Source organism: Chiloscyllium plagiosum, chromosome 19 (assembly GCF_004010195.1).
Source record: "Chiloscyllium plagiosum isolate BGI_BamShark_2017 chromosome 19, ASM401019v2, whole genome shotgun sequence".
Taxonomy (NCBI): Eukaryota; Metazoa; Chordata; class Chondrichthyes; order Orectolobiformes; family Hemiscylliidae; genus Chiloscyllium; species Chiloscyllium plagiosum.
This window is the reverse complement of record NC_057728.1, coordinates 37,546,283-37,559,561: the sequence shown is the minus strand read 5'-3', so window position 1 is coordinate 37,559,561 and position 13,279 is coordinate 37,546,283. Positions and strand designations below refer to the sequence as shown.

The 13,279-nt window shown below is 39.2% G+C and overlaps 1 protein-coding gene across 1 annotated transcript in view; it reads left to right on the top strand.

Annotated features, from left to right (window-relative positions):
* The window catches only part of si:ch211-272n13.3 (ankyrin repeat domain-containing protein 26), a 154,829-nt gene extending 141,987 nt beyond the window's left edge, over positions 1–12,842 (top strand). The window contains exons 38-41 of the mRNA XM_043708882.1: positions 49–301; positions 1,151–1,162; positions 7,838–7,883; positions 12,068–12,842. Of these exons, the coding sequence (XP_043564817.1) occupies positions 49–301; positions 1,151–1,162; positions 7,838–7,883; positions 12,068–12,216 (460 nt within the window). The 3' untranslated portion in view covers positions 12,217–12,842. The remainder of the gene's footprint in view (positions 1–48; positions 302–1,150; positions 1,163–7,837; positions 7,884–12,067) is intronic.
* The last annotated feature ends 437 nt before the right edge of the window (positions 12,843–13,279 follow it).

Sequence of the window (13,279 nt, the reverse complement as noted above, 5' to 3'; positions counted from 1 at the left end):
GGAATTAATATGGGCATTTTAACAACTTTCATTAATTTCCTTCTACAGAGCAAATGAGAGGTTAGCAGAAACCAATACTAAGCTACTAAATGAGCGTCAACGTAGTAAATCCTTAATTGCTAACAGCATTATGAATGGAAGCTTCAATGTAACTCCTGCTTTAGAGATGGGTCAACTGCAAAGCACAATGGGTAATGTCGGTAACCTGGGAACTTTCAACAGAAATCTAGGAAATAGCTTCTTAAATCCAATCGAAGATGGAATGTCCTCTACCAACAAAGTAGAGTCATATCTGGCTAAGGTCAGTTACCGCAGTGTACTTTTTATGCTCTAAATTTGTGTTTCCTTCCTGAACACATTGTCTAAATATAGGCAGCTTTTTCTTGATCAATAATAGAACAAACATTTTCATTGTAATCTTCAAAGAGAGAAAGCCTTCTCTATGATATTTTTCTACAGTCTTCGCAACTCTTTATTTTTGAAGTTCAATATTAAGATTTGTGCAAGGCATAATTAAAACATATTGTGCAAGCAATACAGAAGTTTTCAGTAAATTCTTGTGACTTCAATACATTTCAAAATTTTGACGTAAGGTGGACCCTTGTCAATGAATTTTTGTGTTAATGTTCAATGTTCACCACATTGTGACTGTTACAAATTATATCCCTTAAGTAATTTGCATTTTTTCAGTTAAAATTTAATTTCTTAACAATGTATTCATAGCTTTTGTAAAATTTCTGTTTTATGAAAGGACCTTTTCAGAAGGAGGAAAATTGTTCTTACCCAGGCATTAAAGCCCCTTTTGTAAAGAAATATGGAGTACTACTGAGATTTTCTTGAAAATGTTCTCCAGTGATAAATAATTTTAATATATTAAACTGGACACCCAGAAAATAGAAAGCCCTGTGCCAAACAGCAAAGGAAATTGTTTTACAAAACTTGTTAAATTTCTACATTTTGATTTTTAGTTTTAAAGTTCAGTTTGATTTCTGCATAAATACTGCTGAATTGCTTGAAACCCCATTTTTAAAAATACAAAACAGTGAATTTAACCCTGAACTGAGAGGTCTGTACACTCACAGGTCTCATTTCTCGCTCCTTCAGCTCCTCACTCAACACTCTGTTTCTCACCTATCTTCTATGCATCCAGATGCATAACAAGGTCTGTAGCCATGTGTTATTTGTTGACTAAAATTCATTGTGGTTGTGTTCTAAATTAGGGATACCCTTTGTATATATCTGTCTAAACTGCTTCATTTGGTCTGTGAAGTATATTCATGTCTGATATAAGTATCAATTCTACAAATCTCTCAATATTGTATTATTAAATATTAAAATTAATTAGCTTAAATACTTTTGTTCTCTAGCAGTCTAATTCATTCTTAGTGTTATCATAGACCATGCTGTTGACCAGTAATGTTTCTTTCTGACATTGCATGGAGTTGCAAGAGATATCTGCGTAAAGCATGGATTATGTTTTGATGTGAATGTTCAATATCAAGCTAATTTCTATTGTTTATTACCTTCAAAATCTCACTTTACATCTGTTGACACTGATCAGTAGTATTACGAACTTTATTAATCCATGACTTAAGATATGCTGAAGAACTGAGTAAACAGATGAATTATAATTTCATGCTGTTTGTGTTAACTTTGGACAATTTATTTTTACAGCTAACAAAAGGAAAGTAGCTACTATTATTGACGTCTGATCTTTATTTTCTATACTAATCCAACCAATTTAAAATTTAGAAATTAATATTTATACATAACTGAGGTCCTCCAACTCTTGTAAGTATAAATTTATATAAAAGGACCAAAATACAACAAAGTGACAATAACTTAGAATAAACTAACCTAAAGTTTCAATACATTTAAATTCCTGTCTAAGGCAACAGGCTAGGGAAGACATTGGTGAAAAGAGAAGAAAATGGTATGTCCTGCCACATAATGGAACCTAAATACTGAAGGGGTACATTACAGTCGAGGGACAAAATGTAGAGAAGGCGTTCAGAGAACATCTTGCTTTAAAAAAAAAACTCATCCCGTTCATGGTATTTTCCTGCTGGAGCAGGGAAATACGTACAACTTGGAGCACCATGTATTACACCTCAGGACATCCCAAAGCACTTCACAGCCAATTGTCTACTTGGGGAGAAAGTAATAGAAGGATACGTCATGATCTTATAGGCTTAGAAGTTGAACACTCTAGGTGCTGGAATGAGTCTATTGAGTGAGGCAAGGTAGAAAATAGCAGGAGTGCTGGCAATGGTTTTCACTTCTTCTCTCACCACAGGAGAGGTGCCAGAGGACTGGCACAGCCAATGTGGTGCTGTTATTCAGTAAGGGAGCTAGTGATAAACTAGGAAACTACAGGCCAATTGGACTAACTTCATTGGTGGGGAAACTATTCGAAGCAATTCGAAAGTACAGAATTAATCTGCATTTGGGGAGGTAGGGATTAATCAGGAACAGTCAGTATGGTTTCGTTAAGGTGAGGGCATGTCTGACCAATTTGACTGAATTTTTTGAAGAGATGTCTTGGTGTATATATATATATGAGGACAACAATTCGACATGGACTTTCGCAAGGTTTTTGAAAATGACCTACGTGGATGGCTAATAGCTAAGTAAGAGCACGTGATCCAAAGAAAATTGGTTCATTGGATCCAGAATTAGCTGAGTAGCAGGAAGCAGGGCAAGGGGCATTTTTTTGTAACCTGGAGCCTGTGTCAAGTGGGGTTCCACAGGGATCAGTGTTGGGACTCCTGCTGCTTGTGTTACATATTAATGATTTAGACTTGATTTTAGGAGGGTTGATCAGTAAATTCACAGATGTAATAAAAATTGGTGGCATACTATACAGTGATTACTATAGTTTTAGCTTACAACAGAATATAGATGGGCTGACTCATAATTAGGAGGTGATTCACTTGAGCAAGACAAACAAAGCAAGGGAACACTTGATGAATAGGAGGACCCTGGAAAGCACATAGATTCAAAGGGAACTTAAGGAATGTCCAGCAGACCCTGAGGTTGGCTGGACAGGTGGATAAAATGTTTAAGAAGGCATAAGAGATGCTTGCCTTTCATAGTTGAGGCAAAGAATTTAAGAGCAGTGAGGTTGTGCTGGAACTGACTGTATAAAATGTTAGTTAGGCCACCAGAGTATTGTGTGCAGTTCTGGAGTGAGGGATGTGAATGCATTGAGGGTGCAAAGACAATTTACCAGGATGTTGCCTGAACTAGAGAATTTCAGTTATGAAGAGAGATTGGATGATAGGGTTGTTTTCCTTAGAGTAAAGGAAACTGAGTGGGGGACATGGTTGAGATTTTACAATCATATGGGCTGTACATAGGGTAGACTGGAAGGAACTTATTCCAACGCGTAAATGGCTATGTGCCATTTATGGTGGAAAATGAGGTTCCCTCGAAAGGTTAGCTGCTTTTTTTGATTGACACAGACGTGACTGGGCAAACTGCCTTTTTCTGTGCTGCAGACTTCTATGACTCTAAGTTGTAACGGAATAAGATGGCAAGGAATTCATGTAGAGTGCAAACACCAATATAGAACTGCCTGCTTTTAATTGAGGAATAATTGATGAACTGGCTGAGATGTGAGAGTACTACTAATAAAATAACGCTGACAAATAATTCCATGAAGAGCCACCTCTGAGGAATATAGGGGAAGGATGTTTCAACAACCTGAAAGTGTACAGTTCTAATTGTCAGAAAATTATGGGCAGAGTATATTTGAATTTTATATACCTATATCACGTGTAAGTAGTTATAGAAACAAGAAAATTAGATATTCATTTCTGTCACTTTACATCTGTTGAATATGGAAGAATATCAAACCACAGAAGGAGATATTGAGTCAAATGCCCAAAACCTTAGTCATAGACTGTAAGGAGAGTCTTAAAGGCAGAAAACAATATGTAGAGAGGACATTCCTGAGGTCGGGATTAAGCAACTGAAAGCTAAGGCCATCAGTGAAGGAATAATCATAACTCAGGATGCACAAAAGGCCAGGATTAGAGGAGCAGAGGTATTATGATGGGTTGTGGGGCTGAAGGAGATTAGAAATAGTGATGGGCAAGGCTGTAGAGCTATTCGAAAACCAGAATGAGATGTTGCTTGACCAGAAGCCACATAAGTCGGTGAGGATGGAGATGACAGTTGAGCAATACTTGTTGCAAGTTGCCGGAGAGCTTAAAGTCACCTCCAGTTTATGAGGGAAGAATATGGGAAACCAGCCCAGTTTGTGTTGGAGTAGTCAGACCTAGAGGTCAGTAAAGACCATTTTATTTTTAATCTGTATTTTGCATTATGGATCAAAATCAAAAGACTTTTAAATACCAATGATTATAGAAACTGCACTTTTAGGTTTTCTGACTAATTGTAAATATTTACACTGCTGTTTATTCGAGCAGTAGTGGAGGCTCCTCCAAACAAGCTGGAGCCAAGGACTGTGTGCGAAGTGAGAATCAACCAGCAACAAGTCATTGATTGGTTTGTGGAGTAGTGACTAGTCATCAATGACATAGGTCTTCTACTTGCCATCAACTCCCAGGCAGCTGAACAGCTTGGGTGTGTGAATGCTTGATCGGAAGTCATTGGATTCTGAAAAGCAAGCTGCTCTTTTCTGAGCAATAATATGCGCATCATGCCTGAAGAAAGCCAGTTTATCTCCCTTCAGTTTTTGTATGCTGTGGGTTTAAAAAAAACAAGCCAGAGACTTTGTAAATATGAACCAATCGCCCAATGCATCCTAAAATCAAGTGAAAGTACCTGTAGAAGAAAATCAAAGGAGCAGCAAGTCCTGACAAGCTGAAAAGATCATCTCTGTGAACCTGTGAACAAGGACCAATGAACTACCTTCCTATTCTTTCCTGCCATCTGTAACACTGTTTTGTTGGTATGTGTGTGTGTTAGTGAATAGGGGGAGTTTAGAAGAAGATTAGATAGGTAAGTTGGGGAATTTTATATACTTTTATGAATTCTTCTTAACTTTTGTGATAATTCTAAGGATAACAGGGCTTGAATTCCAGGTTGCTACCCAAGTGAAATGTAACTAACGAATGTATGAATGAGGATTTTAGGTCTGAATCAGGGAAGACTTGTGATATATACCACTCTTGGTAATGGCACAGATAAGACGTCAGAAGTTCTTTGGAACACGTGACACCAAATGTTTGAACAGATGGCTTGATCTCAGATTGTTGCCAAGGAGAGGGATGGGGTCAATAGTTAGGGAGCACAGTCTGGAATGAGGACTGAGCGCACTGACTTCAGTTTTCACAATATTTAATTAGGAAAAAAAACTGTAGTTACAAGAGCAGGTCCACGCTATGAATTCTGTAGTGAGTGACGCACTTCCAAATTGCCCACAGCCTTCCATCATCTACCAGGCACAAGTCACAATTGTAATGGAATACTCTCCACTCAACTGGATGAATGTAGTTCCTAAAAGACTCCACTTCAGGACAAAGAAGCCTGCTTGACTGACACCTTAAATACCACCACCAACATTCACGTACACAGTGTAGCAGTGTAAACCCTTTTGGAGACGCATTGCTGCAACTCACTGATGTTCCTTTAACATCACCTTCCAAACCTGTGATCTCTATCACCTAGAAGAACAAAGCCAACAAATGCATAGGAGCACCTTCACATACAAGTTCCCTTCCAAGCCCCACACCATACTGATTTGGTACTGAATCACTATTAGTTCACATTTGCTGAGTCACATTCCAGAAATGTCGCATTCCCAACGCCCCTCCCCCAAGTCCCTCCTCCCTACCTTTTATCTTAGCCTGCTTGGCACACCTTCCTCATTCCTGAAGAAGGGCTTATGCCCGAAACGTTGATTCTCCTGCTCCTTGGATGCTGCCTGACCTGCTGCACTTTTCCAGCAACACATTTTTCAGCACATTCCAGAAATCCCTATCAGCACTATGGGTGTACCTATACCCCCCATGTACTGCAGCTTTCAAGAGGTTTATTGTCATTCAGCTTACCACCGCCTTCTCAAGGGCGATTAGGAATGCGAAACTAATTTTTTTTTAAGAGGGGTGATCATTCAGAATTTATGGGGAGATGAATAACCTAGATGTAAGTTTGCTCGCTGAGCTGGAAGGTTCATTTTCAGATGTTTCGCCATCGTACTAGGTAATATCTTCAGTGAGCCTCCGGACGAAGCACTGCTGATGACTCCTACTTTCTGTTTGTGTTTGAGTTTCTTTAGGTTGGAAATATCATTTCCTGTAGTGATATAATTTCATATGGGGGATGTCATTTCCTGTTCTTTTTATAAGGGGGTGGTAAATCAGGTCCAAGTCAATTTGTTTCTTGATAGATGGAGAACCGTTTACAAAATTGGTTAATATGAGGAGAACGTGAGGACTGCAGATGCTGGAGAGTCAGAGTCAAAATGAGTCATGCTAGAAAAACACAGTTCAAGCAGCTTCCGAAGAGCAAGAAAGTCGAAACTTCGGACATAAAGAGTATACGAGAGCTAAGGGGAGGAAGGAGGTTGGGTGAATCAACAACTTAGTGGTAATAGGATCATCAGAATAGAGTTTAGTCTGATAGAATTGATGAGACAGCACAAGAGAAGATAGAAGGAAAAGTAGAGAGTTCAGGGCTAGAGCATGGAGAGTATTGATGGAAGCTTAACTAGATGGCTTAGTGGAAGGAAGGAACATGGCAGTGGTAATTGATAAGGTTGTCTCAATCCTTAGTGACAGAGGTCCATGAGCTCTGTGTACTTGTTGGGGGCTAGAGTAGCGAGAATAGGAGGTTTATGAAGACAGTTTTCAGTAAAGAAGCCTGGTATTATGTTTAGATTCAGAATACTCCAGGAATAATGGGCAGTTTTAAAGTTGGCAGCAGGATCTGGTAGAGGTTTAGGCAGTCCAATTTATCTATAGTGGGTGGATAAATTAGATATCTGCCACCTCCTTTCAAGTCTGCATTCTTTGGACCAATGGGAATAGAGTTGTGGAATTTACCAGGGGAATGGCCAGAGTGAAATATTTTTGAAGGGGCAAGGATATCAGAGTTAACACACAAAAAGAACAAACAAAGAATGAAATCCTGTAAAACAGCAGTTAAATAGTCATATGTTGTGACTACAGGAAAAGGGCTTCAATCATTACTCTGTCTTCCACAGTTTGACATTACAGATACAGGTCTGAATGGGTGAGTAGAGATTCTGGAATAGTCTGATTTACCTGACATCCCTACGCAGGCCTTTCTTTTCTTCAGCACAGAGAATTTCTATTAGCAAACCATGTCGAAGGGAACTGGAAGAAGGTATGGAAAGAATTAGAGAGCAACAAAGCCTCTTGCTACTTATATGGGGAACAGAAAAGGACTTCATTAAAAGTTTATGAATCACATCTTAGATCCAGCTTGTCCTACATATTTCCAAATCAACGAATGTGTAAATAATAATTGGCTTTTTTGTATTTGTTACATTTTGAGGACTTTCTGTGACATTTTAAAGGGGAGCATAAATTAATTCAGCAAAGCTACTAAAAAAGGATCAGTGCTAATCATGAAGAAATTAATTGCACTATAGTTTAGCTTTTCTAGGGAAGAAAACTAAACTATGGTATAGGCTTTAGTTCATTGAACCCTGTAAGTGCATGAATATGATCCAACATGCAAATACTTTAGTAGTCTGTCTAATTAAAATATTTGCAATTCTAATTTTTTTTTTTACAAATTATTAAATAAATGTTTGTTTGTGTACTTCAAATGCTTTACTTTGATTTCCTCAATTGTTTGTTTCATCAAATTGCATTAATTTGTTCAAATGTTATCATTTCAGATGCAGGAAGCATTGCAAAAAAATATTTCCAAAGAACTTGTTCAAGGTAAATAATGGAACATTTATAACAAAGTGTTTTTGTATATTAACTCCAGGAATAATTATAAATGTATTCCACAATAACAAATGTTTTTAATTGAGTTTCACCATAATTCAAATTTATGTTAAAATATCATTGGAGATATTTCTTCCTGCGATTTGATATAAAATTTTACAATTTTGAATTAACAGGCGTAAACAGAGATTTTAATTCTACACTGAAATGGCAGCTGCTGTAAAGGGTAATTGCATAACAATATGCAGTAAAATGCAATGTAATCAAGTGGCATTTTATATTAAAAGCAAAAAGGCAGGTTATTATCTGAAAAGTGATAGATTGGGAGATGCAACAAGACCTGGGTATCCTTGGATGCCTATCACTGAAATTAAGCATCCAGCACAGGCAGTGAAGGTAGACAGTATGTTGACTTTCATAGCAATAGGATTCGAGTACAGAAGCAGAGATGCGTTGTTGCAATTGTATAAGATCTAAGTGAGACCACACCTACAGTACTGTATGCACTTTTGGTCTCCTTATCTGAGGAAGAATGTTATGTCTCTTCCAGAGTGCAACAAAGATTTATTGAACTGATTCTTAAGATGGCACGACTGACATGATGAGAATTGGTTAGGACTATATACACTGGAGTTTAGAATGAAAAGGTATCACATAGAAACCTGAAAACTTCTAACAAGACTAGACACAATACATGCAGGAAGAATATTCCTGATGACCGATCTGTCTCAAACCTGGCAAAGAACATGGGGTAGCTCATTTAGGACTCAGGTGAGGAGAAATTTCTCCACACACACTGTGGCAAACTTGTGGAATTCTCTGCCACAAAAAGTAGTTGAAGCCAAAAAATTGAATGTTTTCAAGAAGGATTTATAGTTCTTGGGGCTAACGAGATTAAAGAGAATGGGGAGAAAGCGAGAACAAAGTGCTGATCTGCCATGGCTATATTGAATAGTTGAGTAGGCGGAGGACTCAATGGCCTACATCTGGTACTATTTTCCATATCATGCTGCTGATCTATTGATTTGCTTCTATAAAAGTAGTTCTTTTGTCCCACTAACACTACTTTGTCGTCTGACAGGGTATCAGTTTGTTAATTCTAGCCTAATAAGAGATATAGTCAAAAATAGTCTGCATTGGCCTATCATTCATAAATGTTGAGGTCAAAGGTAACAATTGTCAATTTGGTTCACTGTGTTATGAAATAAAGTAGCTAAAGTCACTGGTGCATCTAGCTATGGTACTGAAAAATCATGCACTAAAATTAGTTGTAGTCCTACCAAACTTTGCCAGTACAGCCACAGCTCTGGCATCTACCTAATAATGTGGAAAATTACCGAGATACGTCCTGTCCACTAAAAATAAGGCAAATTCATTCTGGCCCGTTGTCCCCTCTCAGCTTCCTTGCAATCATCAGAAAAGTAATGGAAGGTGTAGTCAGCTGTGCATCAAGAAGCATTGAGAGTCCTAGAGATGTGCAGCATGGAAACAGACCCTTTGGTTCAACTCGTCCATGCTGACCAGTTATCCCAACCTCATCTAGTCCCCCTTGCGAGCACCCAGCCAATATCTCTCCAAATTCTTCCTATTCATATATCCACCTAGACGCATTTTGAATGCTGTAATTGTACCAGCCTCCCTTTGTCTGGCAGCTCATTCCATACACGTACCACCCTCTGCGTGAAAAAGTTGCCCCTTAGATCTCTTTGTTTTCCCTCTCACCCTAAACCAATGCCCTCTAGTTCTGGACTCCCCAAACCTAGGGAAAAGACATTGTTTATTTATCCTATCCATGCCCCTCATGATTTTATAGACCTCTACACAGTCACTCCCTCAAAATCTTTCCACTGGCATCTATTTTGAGTTCTGCCAGGGAAAATTCGGCTTTGGATGGACCTTATCTCAGACTCAGTCCAAACATGGACAAAAAGCTGAATTCCATAGATGAGTGTGACTACCTTTGACATCAATGGAGCATTTGAGCAAGGATTGTGCCAAAGTCCCTAGTAAAATTGAAGTCACTGGGAAAATGGGGGCAATCTCTATATATTTCTGGTTTATATTTAGCATCTGAAATTCTCTTTATGAGAAACAGCAGAGTGATTGTAAAATAGGCTATAGACAAGAATGCAGAGAATACATAGTGGAATGTATGGTTAAGGGAGGTTGCTGAGGCTTCACTGGATATTATTAATCAATAATACAAATATTAATCAAATTAAACACATTCATATAAAATTGCTGAGAGAACAGCACCAGGGACCCAGGTTCGATTCCAGCCTTGGGCCACTGTGTGGAGTTTGCACATTCTCCCTGTGTCATAGAGTCATAGGGATGTTATAGCATGAAAACAGACCCTTCGGTCCAACCCGTCCATGCCAACCAGTTATCCCAACCCATTCTAGTCACACCTGCGAGCACCCGGCCCATATCCCTCCAAACCCTTCCTATTCATATACCCATCCAAATGCCTCTTAAATATTGCAATTGTACCAGCCTCCACCACATCCTCTGGCAGCTCATTCCATACACACATCACCCTCTGCGTGAAGAAGTTGCCCTCTCACTCTAAACCTATGCACTCTAGTTCTGGACTCCCCGACCCCAGGGAAAAGACTTTGTCTATTTACCCTATCCATGCCCCTCAATTTTGAAAACGTCTATAAGGTCACCCCTCAGCCTCTGACGCTCCAGGGAAAACAGCCCCAGCCTGTTCAGCCTCACCCTGTCGCTCAGATCCTCCAACCCTGGCAACATCCTTGTAAATCTTTTCTGAACCCTTTCAAGTTTCACAACATCTTTCTGATAGGAAGGAGACCAGAAGTGCACGCAATATTACAACAGTGGCCTAACCAGTGTCCTGTACAGCCACAACATGACCTCCCAACTCCTGTACTCAATACTCTGACCAATAAAGCAAAGCATACCAAACGCCGCCTTCACTATCCTATCTACCTGCGACTCCACTTGCAAGGAGCTATGAACCTGCACTCCAAGGAGACTTTGTTCAGCAACACTCCCTAGGACCTTATCATTAAGTGTAATAGTCCTGCTAAGATTTGCTTTCCCAAAATTAAAAGTAGAGGATGCAGCACCGATCCTTGTGGCACTCCACTGGTCACAGGCCTCCAGCCTGAAAAACAACCCTCCACCACCACTCTCTGTCTTCTACCTATGAACCAGTTCCAAATGGCTAGTTCTCCCTGTATTCCATGAGATCTAACCTTGCTAATCAGTCTCCCATGGGGAACCTTGTCGAATGCCTTACTGAAGTCCATATAGATCACATCTACTGCTCTGCCCTCATCAATCTTCTTTGTTAGTTCTTCAAACAACTATCAAGTTTGTAAGACATGATTTCCCACGCACAAAGCCATGTTGACTATCCCTAATCAGTCCTTGCCTTTCCAAATACATGTACAGGATTCCCTCCAACAACTTGCCCACCATCGACATCAGACTCACCGGTCTATAGTTCCCTGGCGTGTCTTTACCGCCCTTCTTCAACAGTGGCACCATGTTAGCCAACCTCCAGTCTTCCGGCACCTCACCTGTGACTATCGATGATACAAATATCTCAGCTAGAGGCCCAGCAATCACTTCTCTAGTTTCCCACAGAGTTCTTGGGTACACCTGATCAGGTCCTAGGGATTTAACCATTTCAAAACATCCAGCACTTCCTCCTCTGTAATCTAGACATTTTGCAAGATGTCACCATCTATTTCCCTACAGTCTATATCTTTCATATCCTTTTCCACAGTAAATACTGATGCAAAATATTCATTTAGTATCTCCCCCATTTTCTGTGGCTCCATACAACGGCCACCTTGCTGTCTGATGGGTTTCCTCTGGGTGCTCTGATTTCCTCCCACAGTCCAAAAATATGCAGATTAGGTGAATTGGCCAAGCTAAATCAGCCATAGTGTCCAGGGATGTGTAGGTTAGGTGCATTCATAAAGCTGCATGGAGAGTAATAGGGTGGATAATGGGTTTGGGTGGGTTACTCTTCGGAAGGTCTGTGTGGACTTGTAGGGCCGAAGAGCCTATTTCCACACTGTCTGGATGCTATGATTTTATGAATATGAATGATTAAATATTGTCCACTGAAGAATTACAGGAAGCATGAACATAAGAGCAGATTCATTTGGTAACTAATTTCTATATCTGCATTCCAGCCACTGCTGATTTGGAAAAAGAATCTACACGGGTCTCGCCTCTTGGATCAGCTGCTGGCTCACTTAAGAGTATAAACCAAGACCAGGATCCTGTCACTAGAGCCACAGAACAATACCTGGAAGTTCTCAAGAAAAATTACATGCTTTGAATTGTGTTGTGCCCCTATTTGAAAATATTCCATGAACTTTCCGCACAGAAGTGGATCAAAATAACAGTTCTCCTGAAAAATCTGTCCAATTTCAAAATTTTATGAATACAAAATGCTGTTTAGTGATAACATTCCATGGATTTGATTAACCTATTGTAAACGCATGGAAGGTTATTTTACAGCACATAGATTTCTTTAACTATATTTGCTCAGGAGGAAATTTGTATATCAATTTAAAATTATTGTACAGAGTCTATTCATATTTTATTTGTTGGAAGTGACATTTGACCAAACCAATTCTAATAGTGTGATTTAGGGACTGCAATCTCCCTGCATTGATGTCTTACAGTGATTGAACGAGTTCCAATTAATGGAACATTCCATAATTTGAATTAATATTTTATGAAATTGCACAAGATAAAAGCATTTTATCAAACTACATTTTTGCCACACACTGTTTAAAAAGTTGGCTGTTTGTGAATATTAGCTTGGTTAAAATGTCCTATGTGGTAATGTCTATTTTGCAGTGATACAGTATTGTATGCTAGATTATTGTCAAATAGTGCCAAGACCTTTTAATGTGTGTTTTGGTACGTACAGTAAAGCCATTACCATTTATGCTGAAATTGTTGTGCAATGTAATGTTACTTCTGGATGCAGTGGCGTTTACTTTCATGAACACTTATTACCATCACTAATTTCGCAACTAAAAGAACACCCTCAAATTATGATTGTGAGAAAAAGCCTCCAACCAGATGAGTGAAGTAAGCATTTCACTTGATCCAAGGATTTATGTTTGTATTTTCCACAGATCTTCATAAAGACCCCTCTTGTAACTTAGAGGTTGAGCTTCACATAGAATCCCTACAGTGTGGAAACAGGCCATTTGGCCCAACAAGTCCACACTGACCCTCTGAAGACGAACTCGACCAAACCCATTCCCCTACCTTATTACTCTATATTTACCCTGCCCAATGCATCTAATCTACACATCCCTGAACACTATGGGCAATTTTGCAAGGCTAATTCACCTAACCTGCCCATCTTTGGATTGTGGGAGGAG